At 41.6% G+C, this 15,331-nt stretch overlaps 1 protein-coding gene across 1 annotated transcript in view; it reads right to left on the bottom strand.

Moving 5' to 3' along the window:
* adgra2.L (adhesion G protein-coupled receptor A2 L homeolog) overlaps nt 1-10,241 on the bottom strand; it is a 99,448-nt gene extending 89,207 nt beyond the window's left edge. Inside the window, 1 exon segment of the mRNA NM_001090201.1 lies at nt 9,741-10,241. Within this exon segment, the coding sequence (NP_001083670.1) occupies nt 9,741-9,991 (251 nt within the window). The 5' untranslated portion in view covers nt 9,992-10,241.
* Between the last annotated feature and the right edge of the window lie 5,090 nt (nt 10,242-15,331).

Genomic DNA, 15,331 nt, shown 5'->3' on the forward strand with positions numbered 1-15,331 from the left:
ATCAAGTTTATCTTCACTATTCCACTCTCAGCATCTGTTTCTGCTCATTCTGTCTTCATTCAGAATTTGGGTGTCAGATGAATGATCCAATATATCTTATAGGGGGCTCCTTTTGCCTAGAAGATGTATTAGAGCTCACTCTATTAAAATCACCAGACATCATGTCTCTCTACATGCAGGATTTGTGCAAAAGGCAGTTATTTAGTTAGATTTTGTTTATACTGGAATCAGTTGTGAGGTCTAATTCATCTGTTAGGAAAGGAATCCCCCCTTATAAGGTATAGTGGATCTAACTGTCAATGAATATCTGACACCCAACTGCTGCATGAAGACAGAATGAAGAGAAACACATGTTGAGAGAAGGATAGTGAATATAAGCTTGATTATTTCTGAAACAATGCAAATTTTTTTATTGATTGTATTTAGAAAGTTTCTTACTTCCGTATAAGGAAGCTTATATTAAATTTTCATTTTCACGATAGTTCCCCTTTAAGCTCACATGTGGTTGATTAAATGATTTATTGATTTTATTTCCCGAAAGCTCCACTATACACAACCCTTAAACAATATTATTTCATTATCGCATAGGAAGGCATATGCTACTGAATCTACTGAATCACTTAGCCCAGATATTATAAGCAGGCTGTACATTCAGTAACCCATAACCAGAATTGCTGATAATATAAACTCATGGATTGGAGGATCAGTTCTAGAAGAGACCAGCAATGCATCAGTGCTAATTAGGAACAGAGAGTTTTATGTTCTTTCATGCACACACAGAGTTGGGAGTCCAGTTCTCCTACCAGTTGGGAAACCTCTAAAATATGTCCCTGGAAATGTGCCAGAGAACCAGATATGAATCCAGTACCAAGCAAGATGCTGTTCTATCCTCATTTTTCAAAGATGGAAGGCAGATGTGATACATGATAAGAATACAGTATTTGGTACATCTGAAAGGGTTTCCATTCAGGATATTAACACTCCAGGTACTGTTGAAGGCTTTTGAGAGACCCTAGTATAGAAGGGCAATACCAAACTGCTGTTGGTTGGTTCCTACTAACTGAGGCTTCCTGCGGACAAATACAACTTCCATCGAAAAAACATCCTGAAGAAGAAAAACAGAATGCAACTTCCTATGCACCCAAAGCAAAGTGAAATTTAATTTATGTTCCTGAGGTTCTACAGAAATGACCAACCAAAGATGAAAAGACCAAAACGCTAACTAAATGTGTCCTCTCATCTTGGATTTACTGGTAAAACCAAGTCTGCCAATAATGTTTGGCAGACTTCACCAAACAGATTCATACCAGCCTTGAGTAATATAATAATACGCGACACGCCCCAAATGGTTTTGAGATAAATTTCCCCCACAAGACCTTAAAGGGATACTATCATGGGAAAACATGTTTTTTTCAAAACACATCAGTTAATAGTGCTGCTCCAGCAGAATTCTGCACTGAAATCCGTTTCTCCAAAGAGCAAACACATTTTTTTTAATATTTAATTTTGAAATCTGAAATGGGGCTAAACATATTGTTAGATTCCCAACTGCCCCAGTCATGTGACTTGTGCTCTTTATTGCTGTACTGCAATTTGGAGTGATATCACCCCCGTCCCCCCAGCAGCAAAACAACAGAACAATGGGAAGGTAATCAGTTCAATTAAGTAGGAGAAACGACAGCCTGCCAGAAAGCAGTTCCTTTCTAAAGTGCTGGTTCTTTCTGAAAGCACATGACCAGGCAAAATGACCTGAGATGGCGCCTACGCGCCAATATTATAACTAAAAAAATACACTTTCTGGTTCAGGAATGAAATTTTATATTGTAGGGTGAATTATTTGCAGTGTAACCGTTCCGCTATTGTTCTTCTTTATATGATCCCAGCACTGCTTGTTCCACACAGTCAACCCTGCACCATCTTAATATGCTGTTAATCCTTCTCATTGGCTTTCGTCCTATGCACATACAATCATATATTATTCGTTTCCAGTTTCCTTCCACTGTGATTATGGCCAGCCGGCAGCTGATATGGTTGATTGTTTTGTTCAGATTATCAATTCAACCAAACTACCATATGACTATAAATTACTGGCCACTCTTACAACCCAAACCTCCTTGTGATCTGCTCTTTATCTTATAAACTACACCCATATTAGCACCCTTCACGCCATGTTTTTTAGAGGCAGTATATGTTATGGGCCACAGCACTACTTTCCCCGCTATCAATTCAGTTGCTCAGTGTTGCACCCCCATAGAACCCCAAACAAGACAATAAACAGACTCATTGTACCACCCTACCCAATAGGAATCATAAGATGCAGAAAGTTCCAACATTCAGGTCCCACCCTTGACCTAAAAGCAATAGCATATTTTCCAGAGAACAAGCGGCCAACTCTGGGCACTTTACCGAATGAGCATTCAGCCTTGGACAACAGCCCGACGAAAGCTTTATCATTCCAGTATACTGCTGGGAAAAAGCTTTTTTTACTGTTCCTGGTGAAAAATGATATACTGGCTAAAATGAAGATTTGTTAGTAAACTAACATTCCACATGGATCTCAGACAGGCCGTGCTCTAGGTTTTGTCAAACATGAACTCTAATAATCCTCACGTAAGATTGATGGCAGCTGTAACAACAGCAAAAGAACCGCAGCTTTCAGATCACCAGCAATAGAACCTATAACCAAAAACACGATTACAGTTCTTATTTATTTATTTTATTTTATTTATTTATTTAATGGCCTTTATTTATGTTTTGGGCAGCACCTTACAGAGACTGTTCATCACGTCACATCAGTCCCTGCCCCAGTGGAGCTTACAATCTCCCCTTATTACCTTAGTGAGACGTGTTAGGCACTACGGCAACAAGTCACTGAGAGTATCTAAAGAAATCAAAGAGAGTCGCCACTAATTGAAGCACAAAAGCTGCAGATTTGTAGTTTTGATTATGTTTTTTTTTTTTTAAAGAAAACTGAATGCATGGCCTAACCAACAATGGACTATACTCCATTTGCACAGTGTTACACTAAAGCACAGCAAGAGAGCCAGTTTTGACGCTACCTTTATAAATGTGACTTTGTATATGCCTTCAAGTATGAGGGAACGCTGATACAAAGTTTATACTTCTTTAATGAGCCGCTCTCCCCCCATGGTATAGAATTTCACTCGCTCGCACAAGGCACATTGGAAGACTCTGTTCTGCTCTCCCAACATCTGGAAACACTTGAGTACTTGTGAGACTGAATGTGTCATACAAACCTTGCTGTACCTAACTGCAGGATTTCAACCCCAATGAGAAAGCAAGATGTGGGGTAACTGGGAAATCTGAGAGCTTGGCCTAACTAAATAACTTCTAGAATTCAATGTAGGATCCAGGCGTTTTAGAACCTGTTAAAAAGGCTGGGGCCCCAAATTGAAATGAAAACCCTAGGAATGTCCAATTTATGGCCCTGTGGCTCTTTTTGATCTACAGTTCTGAGAAGCCACCAGCAGCCGCTATTTCTTGTAGGTCAACAACAGATGGAGACACCCAAGCTGGATACCTTAATCATTATTACACGGTGTAACATGTCCCTTGCGTGGGACATTTTTTGGCCAAGGTTCTGCTACTGAAGTTGTAAGCCAAGAAAGAATACAGTTTTGACTCTGTCCTGCTAAATGCTTCAAAAATAATTATGTTCCATATATAAATTGATTTATAGAATACTGTTATTCATTTCTCTGCTTAGAGAAGCCATTAAGACTGCATCCACCCTGACCAAACCTACACACTGGAGTGGCTGCTGGTGATATAAGTGATAGTATATCTCCCCTGCTCTTACCGTGAGCACATACATGAAGACTCCACAGATGTGCAATTACATTTCAGCCCTCTTAAAGTTTCGCAGGTCACAAATTCAAAAACTGTCTGGAAATTAGAATCCCAGCAGCTAGCTCAGAGTTAGTGGCAAACCTGGATGGAGCTATAAAAGTTGACTTACTAAAGCTCACACAACAAGGTATTGGAGCTACCTCTTATCTAGTTCTAGACCCATAGACAATCAGGCTTTTTTTTTTGGAACTGGTTTTGGAATAAAGCCCAAACTTCATTATATGTGTATTGTGTGAAGTGCCTGCCCTTCTCTACATTCATGGTATTTTGCTTCCCTAGCCTAAGGTTCTGGACTGGGCACCAAGACATCACATTTCTACTGGTTAGTTACTATGAATTAATTCTATTCTTTTGGGGGGGGGCTTTAATATTTATCCATAAGAACATTTTTTATGGGATCACTGAAAGACTTCCCAGAAGTCTCCATAAAGAATTGCTGCTGGAAATCCTCCTTCCACATGCACCAAGCTGGCAGCCATATAGATAGGCAAACTTGCAGTATTATGTACCTGAACAGGAATGATGGAAGTTGAAGATCAATATCAGCTCAAAGATATGTAAGTTGCATATCCATTAGGGCCTCTTTGCCTTTTCGGGTTTTTTTGCCTATGTATTTTTTTGCCTATGCATTTCCCTAGTAAGTGGGTGACAAAACGCATGCAAGTACCTCTCCATAGGCTAAATGTGTAGTCACCGTTTGGTAATTCACGTCTTATTAAAAAGGAAATTTGGCCGGTATCAATGTAATTTGTATGGTGCACCAATATTTCCAAGAAATCTCCTGCCAGAACAGCATTCTGTTATTTCATGTCCCTTGATTAGTCCAGGCAATTACAAGGGAGGAGCTCTCTAACCAATCAGAATGTAACTATATGTAACAAACCCCCATCTGGAGTCATTTTTCCCATAAATCACCACAGCTTTAAACCTTGTACACAGATTTACACTTATAATAAGATGCAGAGACTTGGCATAGGAATGAATACCCCCTGCATGGTAATGATAATCTAGGAACTGCATATACTACAGGAAATATAAGGCAGCCTGAAATCACAACAAATCTCTGGAATTATACAGTAAACTTGTGTTTTGTATGCAGCTGTGATCTGGCCGGGGACTGGCAACAACAGGTAACTCAGAACACAATCTTACACAACATAGGTGCCAATATCCAGAGAGTATCTGTATAACTGGGGCAAGGACTGATCATACATGGATCAACCAATAGAAGGTCTTTAAGGCAGGGGTAGACCATAACTGGGCCAAAGAGGTATTACTTAAGAGTATTGGTGACAGTGGTTGTATTTTAGAGCAGGGCAGGGGTGGACCATTCAGTAGCCAAACAGTAGTAGTTATATTTTAGAGAAGGGGTGGACCATATAGTGGTCAAACAGTAGAAGTACTGCAGGGGTGGATCATGCATGGGCAAAGCAGAGGAAGTATTGAAGCGGTAGACCATATATGGGCCAAACAGCATTTATATTTTAGGGCAGTTCTTAATTTTACATGGACCTAATAGTGATAGTATTATAGGGAGGTCCTGACTTATATAAGGGCCTAACAGTGGTAGTATTTTAGAACAATCCTGACTTGTACATGGGCCTAACAGTGGTAGTATTTTAGGGCAGTCCTGACTTAAACATGGGCCTAACAGTGTTAGTATTTTGAGGAAGTCCTGATTTATACATGGGCCTAACAGTGATAGTTTTTTAGGATAATCCTGATTTATACGTGGGCCTAACAGTGGTAGTATTTTAGGGCAGTCCTGATTTATACATGGGCCTAACAGTGGTAGTATTTTAGGGCAGTCCTGATTTATATGTGGGCCTAACAGTGGTAGTATTTTGAGGAAGTCACAAGAGCCACACAGTGGTGGTATTGGAAGGATAGAGCATACATAAAGCTAAGAATAATTATTTGGGCTGACTATATATCAGCCTGACAGCAGCAATAAATCAAGGCATGACCTGACAACATTCTAGACTAGACTTCTGATATTGAATCATATTACCAAATAGGTAAAAAAAAGAGCAACAATAAAAAAAAACTAAAAAGGTAAACATATGTAAAATAGTGTTTCTAAATACATATCTGAATTGCGTAACTATGAATAAAGAATGCAAGGATTACAGATAGTGGGAAACAACTTTGACATTTGTAGCTGATTCCTTGCTCGGATGCTTGTTTTGGCTGTTCCAATGCATTTGAGAATATATAATTTTGATCTTTAGAGCGATTACATTTCACGTCATGCAGATCCTTGGTGCCATATAAACATTTATATAAGCAGCACTGAACAGAGCCCTAGAGATTGCTTTTCTACAATTTCACTAACCTATTTTTTTTAGTTGGGGGCTGGATTTTGCTGTGGGTCAGAATTACAATGTGTGCACCTATGTGTGGTTCTAAGATAAAACAAAATAAATGTTGTTTTCCTATGAAAGAGTCATTTATTTTAAATGTTTTCCTGACGTTGAAGATATTTTCATGACTAAACAACCTATAGGGTAAATACATTATTTTAACCATACGCTCCTCTAGGGCAATAAAGTCATTCCATCAGTGCATAGTGCTGTTGTATAATCCAGTAAAGTCCAGTAGTTTGATGCTGATGAGCCCAGGGGGGATGACTTGACTTGCTGATTGTGAGTTAGAGAAGGGGAAACAGGAAAACGTAGGGGAGCATGTTAGGACAATAATTGTTAGGACAATATGAAATTACCATATTTTAGAGTTTCCTAAATAACTGGGTTATAGATCCCATACCTATTTTGTTCTTGTAAGGAATCTGGTTATGGTTGCCCTGTGCCTGTCTAGCCAGTTCCTAGAACTAAAGCCTCCTGAGTCCCATGACTAAGTTATTGTCAGGACAGTATGGAACATTACTATATTTCAGAGTTTTCTAGATAACTGGTTTCTATCTACAGAAAAAAATAGGTCTCATATCTACATTTATGTTCTATTCTTGAAATGAATCTAGTTATGGTTTCCCTGCCTAGGCAGTTCCTAGAACAAGAGTCCTTCCAAAGCCTCCTGAGACCCAAGACCAGTACATTGCATATTTATATATATATTTATATAGTATATTTCTACTTTAGGAACAGCACCAGGACAGGTCTGATACTTCTTCTCAAGGTTTAGATGTGACCCTTTAGGAGGTTTTTATGGCTCCCAGTAACCACAAGGGGTCCACAAACTTCACTGTATGGCATCAGCATTTTCAATCCCTGACATGTGCTATATCAATTGGTGCACTACAGCATTGAGGTAAAGTGAGTTGAATACCATGAGTGGAGGCGCGTTTACAGCACAGTTGATGCATGCAATAAACATGGTTAACAGAAAAAACATGTGCACCGGAGACAATATTTCCTTTGTGCAAAACATTAAGGTATTAGGGACTAATGAGCCAGAGATAACGAGACTGTGCACTTTATAGTCTGTGCCAGTTGCTCTGGGTACATAATATACCTTCTTACCAAAATATGCCCCCTTCAATCGGATTATAATTTAAAAAAACGTTAAAATATAATCACTAATAAACAATACTATCCCCTAAAATGTGTCTTTCACTTATTTGTTTTGTAATTCTTTTGGCTTAGAACTTTTATTATATTCCCCTAAATATGCATAATGATGCAGATAGTGAGTAAATGTTAATACTGCAAAACCTGAATATATATATAAAGATAGAAGTAATTTGGCACAGTGTCTTGCCAAGCCATGGCAGCCAGCATCTTCCCATAGTGGATGATATAAACATAGCATGATTGTATATGGCAATACCCAATGGTGTATGCACTGACTTAGACCAGATGCTGGACATTTATAGTTTGTGCCCGATGTCCAGGCTGCTACCCAAGTTGGACTCATATCTGTCACTTCTCCTTCCCTGTCTAATGGATACTTTTTTTAATTTAATAGCAAATTTGTCTCATCCCAATCAAAAAGTGAATCAAGAAAGATAAGAGACAGTGTAAGGACAACAAAGCCATCTACCTGTATATTCTTAAACCAGCTCTTTCGGGCAGGGCTGATCCTATCAAATGTGGGGCCCAATTGAGACCATGTTGGCGGGGCCCCTAGACAAAGTGATACTGGCTACTGACACAACAAGTATTTAGGAAAATAAGGGCATACAGGCACAAAATAGAAAGGAAAGGGGCAGACAAGGTAAGGGATTGAGAGGGATGAAATAGGGGCACATAATAGGGGCACACAGGGTAAGAGAGAGAGGGAGGAAATAGGAGAGTGGACTGGGCCAATTAGTTTGGAGCAGGCTGGGCCGAATCAGCTTGGGAGCAGGCTTGGTTGGATTGGGGGCAGGCAGGGCCTATCAAGGTTGGAAGAAAGCTGGGCCTATGAGAGTTGGGGGCAGGCTAGACCTATGGAGTTGGGGGATAGGCTGGCTTATCAGAGTTGGGGGTGGGCTGGACCTATGGATTTGGGGATGGGCTGGATTCTCAAAGTTGGGGGCAGGCCAGGCAGCATCATGTGCTGAGGGAAATATTATCTGTGCTGCCCTGTGGTGCGGGGCCCCCAGAGGTGCGGTGCCCTATTGGGCCCAATTGGTCCAATAGGCCTAAGGCCGGCCCTGCTTTCGGGCATAGGCAGGGCAAAACCAAATTCCCCAGGTCTATTCAAGGAAGTTCTTTAGAATATATATCCCAATCTATTCCAAGAACTACAAAGTAACTGCTCATCCTAAAGCAGATGCTCTACACGCAATTATTTTTTTGTCGATTATGAATTTCAAGCCTATGGGATGGATGCTAGTCCAACTGGTTTCAGTAAGCTGGCCACTAACTATGGAGTTGGGAGGCTGAGAAATATACTTGTCCAGGAATATCCAATCTGCAAGTGTCTCCTGTAATGTTTATTTATAAAGAATTGCACATATTCCTTAGCATGATGCAAGCTTACCAGTGCACTCTAATGAATCACAACAGCAAGAGTGTACAGTTCTCCTCTTGTGTAACACAACTTACACAGCCTGTGCATGGGAGTTGTGTCTTCTATCAACATCAGGGCCCCACTAAGACTGATATCCCATAATTATAAACTATCCATAAATCAACATGTTAAACATAGAGATTCTGCTGGAGAGAGTGAGTGCACTTGTCTCTGACTTTCTCAATGAATAATGTATCTACAGAAATAGCATGTAATTATAACTGATTTTTTTTACTATATTAATAATTATTTTTACTTTATTTTACTATATCAAAACTCCATATTGGAACATAGCTGGTCATACAAAAACCATATGCTCTTTGAAGACTTACAGCAGTATTCTGATCCCAATAGAGTTTCCCTGGTAGTGTACACATGCTCATTTGCTAGTGACTCATGCAGCAGACATACTGTATACAGCATGAACTATGGGACACGTGCATGTCATAGGCAATGACCATGTATCAAGGTGGTGAAGTAATGAGGAGCAGATAGTGTGTGATTGTGGGTTTGTAATGTATATATATCTTTAGTGAGATCACAGATAACAACATACACACCTATGCTTAAATAAAGTTAAACTGGTCACATTGACTATGAATTAAACCCAATAAGCATCCTTGGCACAATGAGAATACTCAAATAATAGTCAAATGAGAGGCATTCTTGTCCCTGGCACAATGTCCCTGCACCCATGCAGCCACCTATAGGAAAGCCAAGCAGCTCCCTGCACCCATGCAGCCACCTATAGGAATGCCAAGCAGTTCCCTGCGCCCATGCAGCCACCTATAGGAATGTCAAGCAGTTCCCTGCACCCATGCAGCCACCTTTAGGAATGCCAAGCAATTCCCTGCACCCATGCAGCCACCTATAGGAATGCCAAGCAGTTGCCTGTGCCCAGCTCCCCAGGTACTTACAGGGTGACAGTCTTGTTGGGCAGCAGGGCAGGGTCGGGCACTTCTGACAGATCCTCGTTGGTACAAACCACTTTCTTCCTCGGTCCATTGGCCGGACTCAGGCTGGGCTTGGACCTCTCCCCTACACACTTGCAGCTGTGGATCAGCACCGGGCATCCCAGGATCCATGGCAGCAGCAGGCAGAGAGAGAGCAGGAGAAGCAACAGGCAGCGAGGAGCCCCAGAGCCAGAGCCCAGCATCCTGACTGTCATCTCGGTGCACTCTCAGCTCGTCCTACAGACTGACAGTCTCCCCGCACGTGACATAGGTGCTGCTGCTGCTTCTTAACACGGGGTTCCCTACTTTGCACCCAGGTATCCAACTGCCAAACTGCTGATGAGAAGTTGTGCAGATGCCGGCAGTCCTGTACTTGGCTTATTGCCTATGTTCTAGTGGCACAGTGTGTGATAGAGCGCATTTCTACTCTGTCCCCGCACGGCTGCCCATAGGATGCCACATAACGGATCTCAAGCGCCTAATAGTCCGGACTGCAGCTCTCTCTCCTCTCACTGGAGCGCCCAGCCCTCCTCCCACCACATACACATCACCGCCGGGTCCTAATGCCTCCTGCTGCTCTACTGCTGCTGATACTGCTGCTTAACAATGGGGAACACACAAACCTACATTACAGTGTCGGACTGGGACACCAGAGGCCCATCAAAAAATATTAGACCAGGGGCCCACTTTCAGCTCTATTATTCCTTCTCTCCTCTCTCAACCTCTATTCTCCTGGTCTCTTTTCTTTACACACTATAATCTATTATTCCATCTATTTCTCATAGAAATAGGGAATGGCCATGAAATAGAACAAGGGGCAAATTTACTAAAGGGCGAAGTGACTAACGCTGGCAAAAATTCGCCAGCATGACATCATTTCGGGAACTTCACAGATTTACTAATGTGGCTAACTTCGCTAGCGAAGGAATTAGACTCTATCTAGCGCTTCTTCACTCCCTAATGCCTGCCGAATTTTCGCTCTGGCGAATGGACGTAACTGCGCAAATTCACTAAGATGCGGATTTTACTGAACGTTACCTCTTGCGCCAGACTTGCCTTCGCCACCTCAGACCAGGCGAAGTGCAATAGAGTAGATAGGACTTCCTAAAAAACGCTGGAGACTTTTAATTTTTTTCAGGGTGATAGGCTGCAAAAGATCGTCAATTTTTTCTGGGGTAACCGGCTTCCCCCCTACATTTCCTAACATATGGCACATAAACTATACACTGGGCTCATGTGTAGGGCAAAATAACAACTCTATTTTATTTTATTTAGGTTTCTCAGGCTTGTGTAATGTAATGTATTGGCTGCAATATATACCTCCATTTAACTTTAACTTCCCACCATATGCAGATTAAGCAATGACAGCACAACTTTGCCAGCATTCAGCGTCCTGGACGCAACTTCGATTTTAGTGAATCTGCGTTGTCCTGGCGAATCTATGCCTGGCGAAGTGTTGCGCTGTGAGCAAAGCTGTCGCTGGCGAATTTTCGGAGGTTAGTAAATTTGCCCCACTGACACCTGGGCCCACTGGGAGTTTTCCTGGTATCCCGGTGGGCCAGTCCGACACTGCCTTCAGATGCGCCAGGGTGCGCACCCATTTAACTAGTTTGAGCAAATAGAGAAATGCTGAGGATATAATGCATAAAGCTGCAAATGCAGAAGGCGCACATTCTTTCGCACAGAGAGGTGCATTTCATACAACACCCCCATCACAGCCCTATCCGTATTGATTTTAATAAGATATGTTTGGGTGCAGTCACATGTAGAGGACCGGTGTGGAGGCTGAAAACGCCTGCTTTCGCATATTTGATTCGTATATTTGATTTCACACACCGCTCCACTGCTGTGACTGCTGCAATTGAAATGGGGCATGAGATGGGGCATGGATCTGATCCGCTTCTCTCAGCCTGCAAAAAATATGCAGGCTGAGAGCAGCAGAGACTAGGCTCCTTCTGCCTTTGCCCTTAGCATAAGGGCAGCTTTGTGGGCATCTCACAACTAAATGAAAGTCAACCTGCTCCATGCACCCTGCTACAGAGTCTCCAGCCTACTGAGACAGATTGAGTAATTCCGCAACATACTAAAAGTTCAATTAAAGGTGAACCACCCCTTTAATTGAAGCAGCTAGCACCAACAACACCCTACTTACTACGAAAATTACGTTTTCTGTGTGTTCCATATCTGCATCAGTAAATTCTGATTGATCTGTAACTATGCCTACAGTGCAAACGTCCATTAATCAAAATTAGCCCAGCCAATAACAATATAACAATGGGGTATGTCCCAGCAATGGAATATAGCAAGATGTTCTACGTTCAGCAACTGTTCAGGATATTGGGTCAAACCAATGGACATAATGATTGTGGGTTTTTTTCCCAAACTCAAGCTCTAAATTATTTTGCCAAAACCTGCATTCTCTACCAAGAACACAACCCAATATTAGACCAAGAGATGAACAGAGAACCAGTACCAGGCAGGTATTCCAGGTCTGTCTGTGCCACTTTTCAGGCAAGAAACTTAGAGAGCTGTTACAAACTATTTGGAGTCGGTGCCGTGGCCTTGAAGCAATCCAGAGTCATGAAAGGCAGAGTCAACACAGTAGATCCATTGAGAAGGAATATTTCAGTAGCTGTGAAAGTGATTTTTTTATGTAGAAGAGCCTAAGGTCTTCTAAAAAGAACCTTTCAGTTTCACCTTAAGTCTGAATCTGAATGCCAAGCAATTCCTATAATCACATATGTGTTCCAGGTCTCCTCATCTGAGCCAAGACCAAGGAGGGGTGTGGGGGGGGGGGGGGACAAGTGGCAATTTGTAAAAGCGAAATGGATAAATTTGTTTTATTATAAAAAATTATATTGGCTACTAGCAATGTTGATGTGAACATGCGGCCCCTTTGGGTAGTTATTTGCCATCACGGAGACACAGAAGCTGATGTTATACTGCCCTTGTAGCCTTATGTTTCAGCAAATCCATGAGGTAATAGCTCCTTGGATCACCAACTGATTCCTACTGAAGATCATATGAAGTGCTATCATTAGTCTTAGTCTGCATTTTTAGACTCCTGTCTCTGACACCTGGGTACACTTGTTTTATTAAGCATCAAAAGCTATATAGAACCTTTATGAACCACACCATCCATAACTGGTCACTGCAGTAATATTTTCATTTAAAAAAAAGTGCATATGAAGGTAAGTATGATGATAACATACTGTAGAGATGGAGATGGGAACCTTGCCAGCTGTCCAGACTCCTGTCTGGACAATTATACAAATAAATAATTAGCCCCCAGATTCCAAGTGAGGTCTCCAAGGGAAAGTCACAGTCACAATAAGCTAACGAGTTGGTATGTGGATTGTAGGGCTTGCTGGTAAGACTACAGTGTAAGGTATTAACATCATGGAAGACGATCATGTTCAGGAGATTGTGCTTCATTTGCTCTTGAGACCAAAGAAATTAGCAACGTGCTGGCCTTAGAAGAGCATTAAAGGGCAGCTGTTGCAAAGATGCGGGCTAATAGAGTCCAGCACTAGGACATTCACACAGGGTGCGAGCTGCCATGTCGTACATATTGCTTGCACATAATGCGCTTCTGATGTCATGCGCATGCACATGATGAGCAAGTTGCAGTATTCCCTCATTATGCGCATTCGTGTGCTTCAACATGGCCACTCGTACCGGGAGCTCCCTTCCGGTACTATTAACCTAGCGCTGGCAGGGACAATTTTTTTAAACAAAAACGACTGTGCAGGCTCCAACAGTTGCCCTTTAAGCAGTGTTCTTCACAATGACAATGCCATGCGCATCTTAATTAACTTTTAATTACTGGCAGATGCTTCTCATTGGGAATAGGGTTGCCACCTTTTCTGGAAAAAATACCAGCCTTTCTTTATATTTATTTTTCTTCCCTATTCATTATATTTGGATAAAGCATCATTTTTACCAGCCAGTTCAGTGGGAACCCTAAGTGGGACTCATTATTTAATACTAGGCAATTTAGCCCAGCTGCAGTAAAAGAATGGACCCAAAGAGTAAAATGCAACCACTAGGGGGGCAGATTCACTAAAGGGCGAATTGTCACCAGCAACCGCTTCACACACACTCCGCACCACTTCGCCAGGTGCAAATTCATTACCACTACTCTAATTCACTAAAATTCAAGGTTGCGTCCTGGGAACCGAACGCTGGCGACTTTTCGCTATTGATACTTTGTCTGTGTGAGCATTTCATAGCGAAAATTCGCTATTGCTCATTTGTGACTAGCCAAAATTCGCTAGTAATCATACGCTTAGATTTATTTGACTAGGGGAGGTGCATAAAAGTCATATACACGTCTTTTTTTAGAGATGTTAGTGTAAATGCTTGAAGTGGTCACTTTTTATTACAAATGATTAGGGCTGAACCCCCGAATCCTTAGTGAAAGATACCGAATCCAACCAAATACCGAACCGAATCCAACCCCTAATTTGCATATGCATTTGCATATGCAAATTAGGGGTGGGAAGGGGTAAATATTTTTTACTTCCTTGTTTTGTGACAAAAAGTCACACGATTTCCCTTCCCACTCCTAATTTGCATATGCAAATTAGGATTTCGATTCGGTTCGGCCGGGCAGAAGGATTTGGCCGAATCCTTCTGAAAAAAGCCGAACCGTGGCCGAATCCTGAATTCGGTGCATCCCTACAATTGATTTATAAAGACATAAAAGCTCTTCTAATGCCCTAGACATGAGCCCACCATAAAATATATGTGGCATGCCCCTCAAATATCTTAAAAAAAATCTTTAATAGTTCGGACTTTTGAAGGCAATCCCGCTTTAAAAATATAAAAGTCGCCTGCATTTTTTACGACTTTCTGGGGATATGATGTGACTGACATCAGATAGAGGAATCTAGCTTCATTTCAGCAGTTCGCCTGGTCTGAGGTGGCGAAGAAAACTTTTGTGAGAGTAACGTAGCGTTCAGTAAAATCCGCAATTTAGTGAATTTGCGGAGCATCGACCGTTCGCCAGAGTGAAAAGGCGCCTGGCAATAGAGTGCGAACAAACACTAGCGACGGTATCTTTCACTAGCGAATTGTCGTCAGCACCTGTTAGTGAATTGGCAATGTCCTTGCGGATGTGATTTCTGTTGAAAAGTCGCTAGTGTTAGCCACTTCGCCCTTTAGTGAATCTGCCCCTAGGTCTCTGTCATTCCCACCAGCCCCTGCTCAATGAAGCTCACTGTTTAGTTTGTTTGCCACACTCAGGGGTAAGTATCATCAGGAGCCAATTAACCTGCCTGTGTATGTATATATATATGTTTTCCAATGAGTATCCACACTCCAAAGCTGTTATCAATGGCGGGTGCACGGTAATTATTTATGTATCAAAAATCTTCTGACCAGCACTCCCTTTAACAGTTTAATAATTTTATTGTCAATCTGTAATATTCGACGTTTCGGTCCACATTTGGACCTTTTTCAAGGATGGACCTTGAAAAAGGTCCAAATGTGGACCGAAACGTCGGATATTACAGATTGACAATAAAATTATTAAACTTTTAAAGGGAGTGCTG

Source organism: Xenopus laevis, chromosome 3L (assembly GCF_017654675.1).
Source record: "Xenopus laevis strain J_2021 chromosome 3L, Xenopus_laevis_v10.1, whole genome shotgun sequence".
NCBI lineage: Eukaryota > Metazoa > Chordata > Amphibia > Anura > Pipidae > Xenopus > Xenopus laevis.